This window comes from Excalfactoria chinensis, chromosome 7, assembly GCF_039878825.1.
Source record: "Excalfactoria chinensis isolate bCotChi1 chromosome 7, bCotChi1.hap2, whole genome shotgun sequence".
Taxonomy (NCBI): Eukaryota; Metazoa; Chordata; class Aves; order Galliformes; family Phasianidae; genus Excalfactoria; species Excalfactoria chinensis.
This window is the reverse complement of record NC_092831.1, coordinates 23,043,637-23,057,947: the sequence shown is the minus strand read 5'-3', so window position 1 is coordinate 23,057,947 and position 14,311 is coordinate 23,043,637. Positions and strand designations below refer to the sequence as shown.

The 14,311-nt window shown below is 41.3% G+C and overlaps 1 protein-coding gene across 3 annotated transcripts in view; it reads right to left on the bottom strand.

Moving 5' to 3' along the window:
- The window catches only part of PARD3B (par-3 family cell polarity regulator beta), a 361,423-nt gene that overhangs the window by 24,527 nt on the left and 322,585 nt on the right, over positions 1-14,311 (bottom strand). For all 3 annotated transcript variants that reach the window (XM_072341851.1, XM_072341853.1, XM_072341852.1), the window contains one exon: positions 4,661-4,740. In XM_072341851.1, coding sequence (XP_072197952.1) covers positions 4,661-4,740 — 80 coding nt within the window. The remainder of the gene's footprint in view (positions 1-4,660; positions 4,741-14,311) is intronic.

The following is a 14,311-nucleotide window of genomic DNA, read 5'->3' as shown; positions in this document are numbered from 1 at the left end:
TTAGGAAAAAAAGAAGTCAATTTCTAAAACAGCAAAATAATTACACTCTGCAGAATGTGACAAATTCTCCTCCACTATTGGAAATTTTAATTAATTTAATTACATTTATGAAAGTAACGTGATGGATCAAAATAAAACTCAAAATCAAAATATAGTCTGAAGCAGAAAGGCAGAGGATCTTAGAAGGCTCAGATAAGGCATTTAAAGTTGTCCTTTCTGGCCTCAAACCTAGAAATGACAGTTGTGCTTCTTCTAACTACTGCATGAAGAAGTGCAAGCTACGTGTTTAAGGGGAAGAGAAACTTCCAGCATGACAAGACTACATGGATGTCACTGTAGTGCAAAAATCATTTCCTTAATACACTTGCAGGCTTCTCATTTTTAAGATGGATGACACATTGAAGATAGATATTCCTGTGAGCCAATTGCTAGCTTGCTTAGTGGTCTCCTCCCAGCCACAGCAATAGAGCTGAACTCATCTACACAGCCTGAACTCATTTTATTTTTGTCCTGGTAATTAGTTTGTGATGTTCTGAATGCAGTCCCACCCCTTTTCTTGACAAAATGCATGTTTTTCAGAGACAGGAGGATTCCAGAGAAAGTCAGGAATACTAGATTTCTTTTGGAATCAGCGTTCCATCTCAGCGTCTGACAGTCTCTGCTTTTGGTCACAGCCAGCTTTTCCATCACCACAGCAAAGAATAAGTATGGAGACACGAGATTCTTCCGAACAAGGCTGTCATTGGCAAGCCTGTGATTTACATTAAGACAGGCTTTCATACAAGCAAGTTCAAAAATAAAACTGTGAACAAATAGAGCAATTTCAGCTTAGTATCTGTTCCATGCTTCTATCAGGGAAATATTCTGGATTACACAAAGAAAACTGTCGTTAAAAATAGTTTAAGAAATACTAATGTTTTTCTGGCTTCCACACCCTTGTCATGCTCCTCTTCCCAAAAGAAGCGGCTAAGGAGTGTAAGAATCAAGCTATTCTCCTCCTAAGCAGGGGGGATTTAACGTTGCTTAATAAAACCATTCAGCACTACTTAGCCTTAGCCCCAGGGCAATACGCAAGCACCGAGTGCAAAGAACTGTATCTCTCTTGCAAAGCCTTCCATTCTGTCTTTCTCATTTTGCTTCTTTTCTACAGATGGAACAGCACAATGCAGTGTGAGCTGAAGACCTGCCACTCTCCTGCCACAGCCATTTATCATCCAATTCAGATGTTTGCCTCTGTAGACATTTCCAAACAAAGTGTACAGACTGGCACTATTCTAGCTAGAAACTTAACTAGGTAACTCATCTGGCTGCTCACTAAACCTGTCACATACAAAGCTTTCCTCCAAAGGCTGCTGCCTCCTGTTTTCAGCTGTTAATTAAAAACGTAGCCTTACACAGGAACAGATCCTGCATTCAAAGGTGAAAGGGGTGTCACTGAGCTCAGTGAGACTGGAGCACTGGATCTGCTGTGGCATATACCGAGAAGGCAAGCACACGCAACACAGCAGCAGAATTCCTCAAATATTCTTAATAGAGACTAACAGCATCTGAATTTGGCCCATAATACCTAGGCTTAAATTAACAGCTTCAGAGAAAGCCAGAGAAATACAAAAGGGCAAAGCAGTAATGCTGTTTAACGCTCAGATTTTACAACCCAGCGTAAAGATGTGCAGATGCTGCTGACAATCTTCCCCTTCATGTGCCTTTGCACTGAACGGGGTGGTGCCTCCAGGCACCGCATGTTCATAAAGCTATTTGGCAGATGATCCTTCCTGCCTGCTCAGTGGGGAGGAAAACCAAAGCTCTCTTCCTTGATTTGTCTGTGTCCATACACATGCCGGCATGGCTTCTGTTGGCTTCAGGTAAGCAGAACAGTTTTACTATGCAGGTCCCACTTCCTCCTGACATGGCACAGATTCTCTCCTCACCCTCCTCCAGGGAAATGAGAAGCAGCCTCAGTACTTTCCTCACCTTGCCAGAGAGGCGGGCAAAAGTCAGAGCCTCCCATGCTCATTGCTGTATTGCAAAAAGAAACTGCTTCCCAGCATCTACAGCCCTCATCTGTTCCTCCTTAAATATCTTTTATTAAGCTGGACTTAAGTGGATAAATTCATAGACAATTATATGCCACCTCTGTACCATATACAGCTTGGTAGTTTGACCAAGATGAGGAAGATCACAAACAACGAGAATGCTGGGGAGAAGAATGGTGTTCTTTGGGGAAATGCTGCTCCAGTAGCCCCACCTATTTCTATCCTTTTCCATCCCCCTCCCTGTCTTCTGATGATGTCCATTACAGTAGTGTTCAAGATGCTCCACTGAGAATAGACTGGCAAATAGGTGGCTTTTACCTGGATTTCTCTACACTCCTGGGCATTCAGCCATGAGAAAAAAAGAAATCACTCATTTCCATTAGTGTCTGGCAATGAGACTGCATCCACTTCTTCTCGATGTAGACTTCACTGTAGTGATCCAGTCATTTGTGACTGTCAGGGCCTAATTACTGCAGTAACGTGAAACTGCAAAACTTACAAAATGTAAGCATAAAACACAGCAGCCAATTGCTCAATGTGCAGGCACATCTGAGGCCAGGCTATCCCAAAGCTCTGCTCATGTCCAGATGGAAATGCTCTTGGATACATGAAAGTGACAAGGCCTACACGTGATAGTGTGAGCCTTTAGGTTGGGCACTGCTCATAACCCATCTGATGTACACTCCATCTCACTGCAGCATAATCTTCTTAGGCAGTGAGAAACAATATTCTTTCCACACTGATCTCCAAAAGCTTATTGAATGTCTGGATGACTTCCTAAATGGAGATTTCCAGCCAGCTGAATGCTCAAACCTGTCAGAAGAGCTGAGAAGAGCTGAGAGAGTCATGTTTCCTTTGAATGGAAGTTTCGGGAAGAGCACTGAGATTTGTGATCAGACAGATTTACCTGTAAAGTACACAGGGTGCCTCAGTGAGCCGTACATCCAGGAGACACACTGAGGGTGCTAAAGGACTGAAGCAGATGGAATACACAGAACACTTTGCTGCTACATAATGCAAGTGTGTGCCTGCATCTACAGTACTGTGCTCACTATTGGGTATTCTAGCTCAAAAGCAATATTGGCGATACAAAAAGAGTTCAGGGTAATGGACATTACTTCACTGGGAAATTTCCATTTTTAAGGACTGCAAAAATTAAGCTGAATCACTTGAAGGAAAGATGAATAAAAGGAGACATGATATGGGAATGTGAAAAATTGCTGTAGGGAGTTAAACTGGGCACCAATTGCTACTACATTCTTGTAATTCAAAAGGAAGTAACCACCAAAGTTAACGTAGACTTAAAAAAAAAGGGACTATATAATTAAAGTGCAGATAACTAATCTGCAAAAATCACTGCTACAACATGATAGGAGACATGAATTTTTAGGACCATGAAAGTAGCCGTCTCTTTAACCAGGACAATAAGAATATACACAGCCATGAAAATGCTAGAAAAGCCAGTAAGTGCACAGGAGCAGGGCTGACAAATACTATTTGAAGGTAGTAACTAGACTGAAGACACATTTTTAGTTTAGAAATCATACGCATTAAAAATGCCTACAAACATCTTTTGTATGTATACAAAAATATTTCAATAGATATATACATATTTATTGAAAAAAAAAGCCTCTATGAATGGGTTTCCAAAGGTAGGATATTATTTTTGTTTTCATGTTGAATTGAGCACAGCATTACCTATTTATCAGTCAACCTTCACTGTAAGTCCTATGAATGCGAACAGACCAGTGGAGAAAAAAAGAAGAAAAAGAGGCTACTCATTGATTTCCTAAATGTCAGCACAACTTCACAAGTAAGAATCTCTTCATGCTTATAAATTGATATTTTTGCTTTGTTTTTATAAGTTACCTTATTAGGAGGTCCAAGAATTGAACTGTGCAATCTCTTAAAGGTTTTTCTACAGGGAGAATTTTTTCTAGTTTTCTAGCTTTCTTCCCACCTTCTTTTCTGGTGTTCTCTCACTCTTCTTTCTAGTTTGCTACATCTTACACCGTACTATTAGTAATACCATAGAAACAGAGCTGAAATCTATGAAATGCTTTCTTTTTGTTATATCCCACTGGTTTCAGACCAGAATTACTCTTGACTGAGTTGGATAAGGATTAAAAATTGAAAAAGCCTTCAGAGGATTGGCTCTTATTTCTGCAGGGTTCAGTTAGGCACAGAAATGCCCTATTGGAATAGGACTGCTACTCAGTGGGACTTTGCAGCAACATGGGACTTCAGTAGCTGTGGTTGCTGCAGCAGAGACTTTCCACAGCAGTACTCCATCATTGCCAGATGGATTTCATCACTATAAACTCTGTTAGTTATGCTCTGCTGTGACCTGTTGTAATCACTGCAGAGCCAGCTTCCTCAGTGTCACGTTCTCTACAAGCGGATCATGGCTCTCGCTGACATGTTCAGTGAGAGAGACTTTCTTCTTTAAAACTAAAAGTTCAAATTATTAGGACACTTACAAAGATGGTAATACATCAGCAGCAAAAGGTGACAAGATGGAATTGCAATAAAATGTCTCATGCTAGAGCCAGGGATTAGGCTGATTTCCCTACCTACTGGAGGGAGGGTGAATCAGAGAGTGTGTGGTACAAGGCTTAGCACTGTACCTGGGTAAAGATGCGTACTGCCTTTCCATCCCTTCGAAGTGGAGATTGTATGAGCTCCCATCTGGACCTTTTCCAGGAACCTGTGGAGAGGAGAGTAATTAGAGATGAAGATCAATTATGCACCTCAGCTACTAACAATGCATTTCAAAATGATAAGCAGAGAACATATGATGCTGCAACATGCCAGAATCAACAGAAGGAAGGTAGGGGCTCAAAGAAGCTCCAAATCCCTTACATAATCTTATCACTGCTAACAAGAAAGGTTTCTGTATCAAAGAGCTGTTTAGAACAGGTACAATCTTCAAGACTTCTCCTTGTTTGCATGCTAGCTGGGATACTGTCTCCCCTTTCCCCGACTGGCTTTATTCCTAGAATTCAATAAAATGAGGAGCTAATCTAAGCAAGCATACTGCTTCTGATTCCTGCAATGTAACTCCTTGAATCAAAGCACGTATCTTAGTACCAAGTTTGCTGTTTTCCTCCACTGTGTGTGCTTTTCTCAAGTATAAAACACGATATAAACAGGCATCGCTTTCAATCTTAACACAAATCCAGAAACTTCCCCTAACACCACTGCAAATCTAAGTATCCATCTGGGACTTATGTACATTTATCACGCTCCGGTGCTGTTTCAGAAGTGAAGCATTAGTGCACTCAGTTAAAGTGCCAGCCCACTGCTTGGTTTGTTTTGAAGGTGGCAACCAGAGTTGGCTAGAGAGCACAATTCTAAGCAGGAAGGCTCCAACTGGAGTACAAAATGGTGAACTTCAATGCTTTTAGCACACAGGAGCTCTCCCAATTTCACTCACTCAATGCCTGCTGATGGCCCAAAGTGTTAAGAGCCTTGTTAAAATGGAGCTATTAGTCTTTTTCTCCATAAATGCAGGAGGCTCTGACTGCATTCAGTGTTTCCTACATTAGTATGTGTTCCTATTCCGGTGCTGCTAGAATCAGCAGTTTTATTAAGCAATATACTAAGAGGCCATTTAAAATCCCCTTCCCCTTTTACAGATTAATGGCAGAAAGGAAGATTTAATGCCTTTTCAAACATTTTTAACAATTCATTAAAAAGAAAAGAATAAATCACACAAAGCTTTCTGCAAATGCCTGATTATAGAAAAACAAACAAAAATTAACATGTGCTGCACGTTCCACAGGTTAGAGCACATTTTTGTTAGCCTTGTAATTTACGCACAATAAGTCATTTTCACTGAGGAGATTTAAAAGCTATAATGGGACAGGTAGTGCACTCAGGTGTAGCAGGTCTTACCTACTTTCACATAGTAAGTTTGTGTACAGTCTCTCCACTATGTACCCATTAGATAAGTCCAATGCAAATAAAGGCATCATCCCTTCCAGCTCCTAGCAAAGCACAGGAATTATGCTCAACAAATGCTATCGTGCACCTTACCACTCACTGAACATCCAAGACACTCATAAGAGGAAAGATCATTTAGCACAGACATCTTGCTATCTCCCCTTTATCCAAATCAAAACAGGGAGGAATCCTTGTGGAACTGATGGCCACAATAAATAACCACCTCTGATTTGAAATGATCCCTACGTTAGCAGTGCCTGACTTCAGATGAGTGAAAAATAACAGTAATTGCTCTACATTTCAAAAGGAGGGCAGCAGGCTAAATTGATCATTCATTCATTTTTTTCCACCAGTAGAAGTGACATGTAGAGAGAATGGACGGATGCACTTGGGCTGAGTCATGGCCACTTTGGCTGCTCTCATGCTTCTAATTTGATCAGGTTGATAATTTCCCTTAATTCACCAGGTACAGCGGTTAGAGAGGAACCTCCTAATTTCTGCTTTTTATGAAGTATGAGAAGGGGAAAATCGAAATATATAATTTAGTTTGCTTGGCACAAAAGCCATGTAGGATACAGCCTACCAATGTGGCAGCAACGAGGTTATTAATTATGTTCAGCAGCCAGATGTTTATGAGCGGCATGTTGTGCTGGGTAACTCACCGTGCACCCACAGCCCTCTGCAAGCTTCACAGTGATTACTTTCACACCTACCATGAGCAGCAGCAGCCAACATGCAGGAACAGATTTAGAATTGTGCCAGTGTTCAGCAGTGATCCCAAAACTTACACCACTCATCAGAAAGTAAAAAATATTTACATTGCAAGGCCTTTTTACAGCCTGAAAACGCCCTTCTTCTGATGGGTTTCCTGCAGACCAGCCAGAAGGAGGTCCTCCCACCGGCTCTGTTTGTATATATGATTTGGGAGCCAGTTACCATAGAAACCCCCGGCAGTGGATAGAAGGCTTTTGGTTCCATCGAACTGCTCAGTCTCCCCATCCTATATAAAAACCCAAACGCTCTGGAAAGGCAAGCACTGGCTCTCTGTTGCTAATTAAAGACTCAGCCATTTCTTCTCTTTTCCTTCCCCCATCTGTCCATGCAGCAGTAAAAACATAGCATCACTCAGCTCAGAACAAAACCGTGCCTAAAATAAAATACTACCCCAACGAGAGAGAAGTTATGAAAATAGAAACACCTTCCTCATCCAAGTTATTTCTGCTTTAGACTGAGTCCAAGCAACAGTTCTCCTTGCTCATTCCACAACTTATTAAGCTAAAAATTGGCATTAGATACTAATTAGTAAGATCAAAATACACCAGCTTGTCCTCCCTTCCCCCAGACAGGAAGCATACAGATGGCCTAAGACAGGGGCATTGGTTTGAAGCACATCTTTAGCAATTAGGGAAGAAAACAGCACTTCTGGTAGAAGAGTTAAAGCCTGGCAGTCCCACTCAGGCCAAAAGGATGCCGAGCATGCAGTGGCCAGTGAAGCCCTGGAGCTGACAGAATGGACATTGCTCAGCTCTTGCCATCAGCACACAGCAGCACTGGGAGAGCATAGCAATGGCGTTTCACAAACATACAGTAATGCACGATAGAAAGAATGATTGGAAACACACATCTGTATTTTTAAATTAACTCCATCAACTTAAAAAAAAAAAAAAAAAGCCATCATTATGAAGAAATCATCTCTTAGCATAGAGCGGCCTCAAATAACTAACAAGCAAAACATGAATATGCAAAAATAACGGGGGAGAGATAAACACAGAAACAGCCATCATCCCATCAGTGCAATTAAAAGAGCAGCAGCACGCCTAAATTGAGGAAAGGAAAAGCTATCTGTATTAAAAAACAACAACAAACAATTCACAAAACTGAATCCACAGGCAGCAGCGGGGGACTGGCAGGGAGAGAAGCAGGGGAGCAGGCTAGGGGCTCCTTCATCTCCAGGACAAACTTAATCTCCACTTGTTGCAAAACAGGAATCTGTAGGTTCTCAATTTCCCATTCCTACTCAACACAAAAAGCAACTGTAAAGAAAATGAGAAAATAAAACCAAGTTGTACAGGTGCCATTGAAGCTGTTCCTCTGTCAAACAGTAACTGCAGGGTGCTTCAGGCGACTCTAGTAACACACAGAAATGATAAGCAAACAGCAAACAACCTGCTAATTCTCCCATGGAAAGTTCCCAGAAAAAACAAAGTCAACACACACATGTAGATCAAGCCAGAGAAGTAATGTTTTAGGTCATTCAAACATTTGTCCATACACTATATGGCACAAGTAGAGTACCCATCTAGGGAGGTATCTTGAAATAAACCAAAGATTTGCCTACAGGAAAGTGCTGGGGCTGCAGAAGAGAAACATGAGCAGAAAAAGATGTACTTCGTTCTAAAGCTTGAGGCTTTCTTGAATATTATGCAGAAAAATGTGAGAGGCCATGTTTTTGCCTGGGAGATACTGCATTTTGTTTCTTCTCACCTGCCTCACATTGGCTTCCATTTGGAGTATATATTCCAGGCTAAAAGCAGCAATGGACTGGACAGCCTCCTGTGTCCCTTCTGTATGGAGCAAGGCACCCAGGGCTGGACAGCCATTGTGGTATGCACGACAGCGAGCATGTGCATAGTGGTTCTCCATAAAAAATGGCATGATACAACTGCTGTGTTTTACATGACTGACAAGCCCTACAAGACATGATCCAGTCCAGGAAGCCTGCAGAGTGAGGCATGGGATCCTCCATCATGCAAGTGCTTTGAAAATCCCACCCAGTTTTGCCTTTTGCCTGCAAGTCTGTGTATAAACATGGCACACAGTGCTGCTGGATTGCTTAGCACATTTTTCAATAGCCTTGTGATCATCTGTTAAAGGACTTGATTCAGATGCTGGCTTGACCTCTGTTCTCAAAGCTCTTCTTTTGTCTGCGAGCGTTTCTAATCACATGGGTTGAGATTCAGCATGCCAAAAAGAGCCATGGTATAACGGAATGTGCCCTTTAACCTCCAGGTCTCCCCTCTGCTGAGACACAGTTGGTTTTTGTTTTCAATTAAGTGAAAACCGAAGAAAAACTCAGAGAGGTAAAAGTGGATTTGTTCTCCACCCCAGCCCCAATGTTTCGCATACAGGTGAAGAATTAAAATACATCCATTTTGTTTTTTGCATTTCAGTAATTTGCCTGGCTCCAGTGACTGCCAGTGGATTGAGGACAATCTGACACACTAACGTTTTCTTTAGCTGATAAAACAGAGGTGAGTTATGTATGACAGTAAACTGCATATGCCATGTGAAATGGATGAAGTTGATCCAAGGGGTCTTCTTAATTGCTTGCTGCTATGATATCCTAATTATCCCACCCTTCAAGACCTCCAGCATTTCCACAGAAAACATGTTTTCCCCCATCCAGATTTTTTATGTTTTGCATCAAAGGGTAAAAATTAAAAATTCTAGCAGTGTTCACAATTCAAAAGAATTTTCCCGATGTTTTCCTTACATACACAAAGAGGGATGTATTTTGCTTTCCTGGTTTTGCAATGAAAGTTGAAACAGTGATTTTACGTTATTATAACACTCATCATTTCTCCCTCTAATTTGGATGGTTTTTAATAAAGCTCCATTGATTCCACTGAAAGAAATCCCTCCTGGCAAAAGCAGAACACACACGCTGATTGCTAAATATGCAGCAATTATCATATTCAGCAGCACACTTTAATATCTTATTTATAGATGTATCTATCTATAATTTGCTTTAATTAAGTTGCATTGATTTTAATGACAGAAGCAGTCCTCAAAGAAGAGTCTAATGCTATATGAGCCCATCAGCACTGCTTTACTATTGTTTGGATGTAAGACGGCATCTTTCGCACTTCTTTTTGATAGTCTTAGTAGCGCTTATCCTCACTAAGAGACTGCAATGGAAAACCAAGACAGTGTTCCTCAGGAACCCTCAAAAGCACCTCTGCTGGAAAGAATGCACTTTAAGCTTCCTGGTACACACTTAACTTCTACACAGGATGGCTTTGAAGACTAAGGAAGGAAGCAATACCCTCCTGCAGAAACCTTGCATTTTGGTTTCTTCTCCATTTTACAGACATCCTGGGAGTGCTGCTGTTGGAGTTCCTCAGATCATAGCCTTGAAGGTTTGTTATGGCTAGTCGACCAAATAATTTAAATGTGTGCTTTTTCTTTTCTCAACAGAAAATATAGAGAAGGTGAACCAACAAATGTCTGTGGGTGCCAGTTCACAGCCCAAGTATGATTTCAAAGACTTCTAAAGTTCTGTTTGCTGGGCTCACTCACAGGACCTGTTGAGCCTCCTTTCTCTTGAACACATGCATACAAATACTCACTTCTTAGAATTTGGTACAATGCTCTAGTGTTGAAGTTGTTCCAAAACACCACTTGATGGTATTAGAACTGTGGCTGTCAAAATGCACCTTCAAGAGCTAGAGGGAAGCGTAGCTGCAGTCAAAGCAGAGACTCACAGCCTTGGTTTGTGCTGGGTGCCATCATATACCTTGGCCCTGATTCAGGAGAGCACACTAAATGCTGATGACGGTGATTTGTTCTAATTTCAATAGCATTTGATTCTTCTTGGAGGAATTCCCAAAGCAGACATACACCTGCATCTCCCAGTAGCTGTATCTCCTTTTGGATGAAAATACAGAGAAAACATCAGTATCTCTGTGTCCTGTACATGTCTTCACGCACTCGAACACAGAATTCCAGTGATGATGACCTAGGCATCTACATCACTGAGATAACCCCATAAGATATTATTGGTTCTCATCAAGTGAGGATCTATCTCAGAGACTATTGAGTGGCTCTGTAACATTACTTATGCTGATTTTAGTGCATTACTCACTCCTAGTATTTCCTTCTTCTCTAACGAGAAAAATAAGTGCTGGCTTTTAAAATCAATGCCTTTTGGAATATATCAGCACTAATTTTATAAGAATTGTTCATGTTAAAATGCAAGGGCATGATCTCCAAGGAAAAGCAGCAACGTAGTTATACAAGTACACTTTCAGTTTCTGGTCATCATTTTTCATTCACTGATTATTGCTTAAGTGTTGATTAATAGTTATGTTCATGCTGCTAGAATGCATTTCCCCTGGGTGAGAAAAACAACCTTGTCTAAAGGAAAAAACTGATAGCAATCAAACCATAAGAAACACAGATGTACACTGAAGAGTTACTGACGACCTTAGCTTAGCTGGAGAGTAGTTTTGAACATTTTCTCTTAGAAAATCAGTTGCATGAGGCCTGAACATCACTTGGTCAGTTAGACAGTTTGGCAATTAAATGTTCCCTTTCTCTCTCTCTATATTCCACACACACACACACACGCGCGCGCAAGTGCACATATTTACAGTCATCCCTTCTCCCTATGCAATGAGCGCCAGAAACATTGATGACAGCAGTGCTCTGCACTGGAATTAAGCAAGGCTGATTATGTCAGGATTTACTTCCCCCACTAATGCTCTACCTTGTTCAAGGAGGTGAAACTAATGGGTTAGATTTAGAGAGAGAGGAAAATTCTTATAAAGGCAATAGACTGAGGAAAACACAAACACAGATGGGAACTTTAAAAGGGAAGCAGGCTGCTCCCATAACAGTTAAAAAACACGGCAATTGCCTTAGCTCAGTAGAAAACAAGATCTCGGTGTTTGCCGTATCTCACAACACAAAGTAGAGAGAAAATAGCAAAGATGAAGGTGAAGCTAAAACTGCACAGCCCCACAAAGATAATATTCTGCTTTCTGAACCCTAGCTCCGTGATCCCTGATCCCTGGTGCAGAAGGACTATGGTTTCCTCTGACCATGCAAAATGAGATCATTTCCTGGCCTGTGTCCTTCTCTGTGGGTGGCTTCTTCTTCCATTAGTCGGATAATATGCTTTGGTTAATTCCACCTCTTAATTGTCTTTAACGAGCACCAGATTTGCAACACCCTCACTTGCAAACATCTTCTCAGAGTACAGAGGCAAACAGAGGCTCTTGAGCTGAGCACAAAACTTGAAAGAAGCAAAACAAAAAAAACCTCAGCACGCACCAGCATTGATTCTTTCCAACTACAAGGGGGCATTTCAATTGCTCTTCCACTGAACCAGGCCAACGTAATTAATTTCTTCCCAGCTGCTGGAGAGAATAATTTAACTTTTCACTGAGATACATTTGTGATGCAATACACACCATACGCAATACAAACACATGAATACATTTTTTAAAGCACATCTCTCCTAGTTGTATAATGATACTATGCATCATTCCTCCCCCTGCATTGAACAAAACTGGTCCTCTGCCTCAGCTTCTGTTTGAAACTCAGCTGCTTCATGTTCTTCCCAGTCTTGCATTCTTTGCTTCTCTTCTCACTGTAATTAGTTTACAAGACTACTTATCCAGATGATTACTGCTTTTAAATGACAGTCATCTTTTCTTTTACTCCAGTTCATTGTTGTGTATCATTTTGTCTTGCTATCTGAATACCCAGTTCTCTAAAGCCTTTTCTCATTATGTTATCTCCTGATATAAGGCATTTTGAAATACTTCATGAGAGACACTGTACAAAGTAAATTGAATTGAATTTTCTCTCAAAGTCAGGGGCTTTCAGCATCTTTCCCTAGCTAAGTCAGCAGAGTTCTTGGCACTTGTGCCAGGGTGTAATAGCCATTCTATGCTGCACAGATACAAGCTTATGTTCTTTTTAGGGAAAATGAAATGACAGTGTCAGAACCTGGAAAGCAAACAGGGGACAGATCAATTCCCTCACTTATGCTGAGGATGGTAAATGATAACATTTGGAGTATTTCTGAGGTTTTAAGCATCCATGTTAAGATAATGCCACTTTGTCCTACCTACCTACATCTGCTGCTGGTGCTGAATGCCCTTGCAGGGGGTACATGCATGCGTATGCCAGCATAGAAAGAGGGAGGGAAGGGGGAAATAGCAGGGCATGAAACTAAATTGCAGAGCAAGTAGTGGAAATAGACAGTGAAAAGCTTCCTGCAGGCAGGCAGCTTCACAGGGGAGAGAGAGCCTTTCATTGTCTATAAAATCATGCCTTGCTGGAGGTCCTCAAGAGTAGAAGGGGTAGCGCCTAAAGGCAGTAAATCTCTCGCTGTTGTATTATTACATTCTAAACACTTAGCTACTGTACAAACCAGCACACTATTTCAAGAGAAGAAAAGAAGGAAGAAAGGGGGGAAATGAACAAAGGGAAGAAGCGGAAGATGGCAATAAAATTGGGAAATAACCCCCTGCCACACCTTTCCCCAAGAATAGTTCACATCAAAGAGAAAGAGCAGAGTGAATGGTCATGGAGTTAAAAGTTAGCCTCAACTCCTTCTATTGTGACTTGACACCACACGGGAAGAGTATTGCTAGAATGTGAATAGTTAGCTTGTAGCACAGGCTATTAAATCCATCGTAATCCTGTTAAACACAGACGCCACTAAAGAGAGGCGCTCTCTCAGTGGCATTATGACAAAAGCTCTCCACACTGCAAATTCAATATGGTTAACAAAAAAAGTCCCAAACCTGGATTAATACTGAGCAAACAACATCAGCATAAGCAGGCTTAGAGAGAGGAATTGCTTTCCATATGCTATGGCATCAGGTTCCTCCCAGTCTTCAGATACCAGTCTGTAAATGTTACAGACATTGTTTCTCCTGCTTGCAACTGCTGTTGGGTGGCGACCTTCTTTGCTTGCTGATACCAATTTAGCAGTTGGTACAGCTTCTATGTGATTTGGTACTGTCTGTTGTTTGCTGGTACCAGATGGATACCAGATGGGTAACTGTGGGCAATGGTTCCTCTGTGTTCCAGTCCCAAAATCACTGCCTATAGGGTCAGTCTCGTCAGTTGACTCCTAAATGGCACTTCAAAGCAGCAATCTGAAAAACCTCAACATCTGTTCCTTACTCCTAATGACCTTAAAAAAATGTTGTAGACATACTTTCCTTTAGCCAGGAGTTACTATGCATCTGCAGGAAAAATATAACCTTGCAGATGCTCACAGCCATCAAACTCACTCCTCGCTAATGGCAGCTCCAGAAGCTACCACCTCAGCTCTGAAAGTCAGTGCTGAATGTGAAGTATAATCAATGTATTCTTTTCTGTGGTAGCCCCACAATGTAGAAGTTGAGACATTTCAAGGCATTTGTCAAACACTACTTTCAGCAGTGAAGTGGAAGAACAAGAAAGCAAAAGACTGAAAGTGCCTTTGAAAGGCAGCTGAGATGCACTTGAGGGCCAAACGTAAAGCAGGGAGCGAAGCGAGGAGTGAGAAAGTGATGGAAGAGATCTGGTTTAAGTATTAATCTGTAATTGGT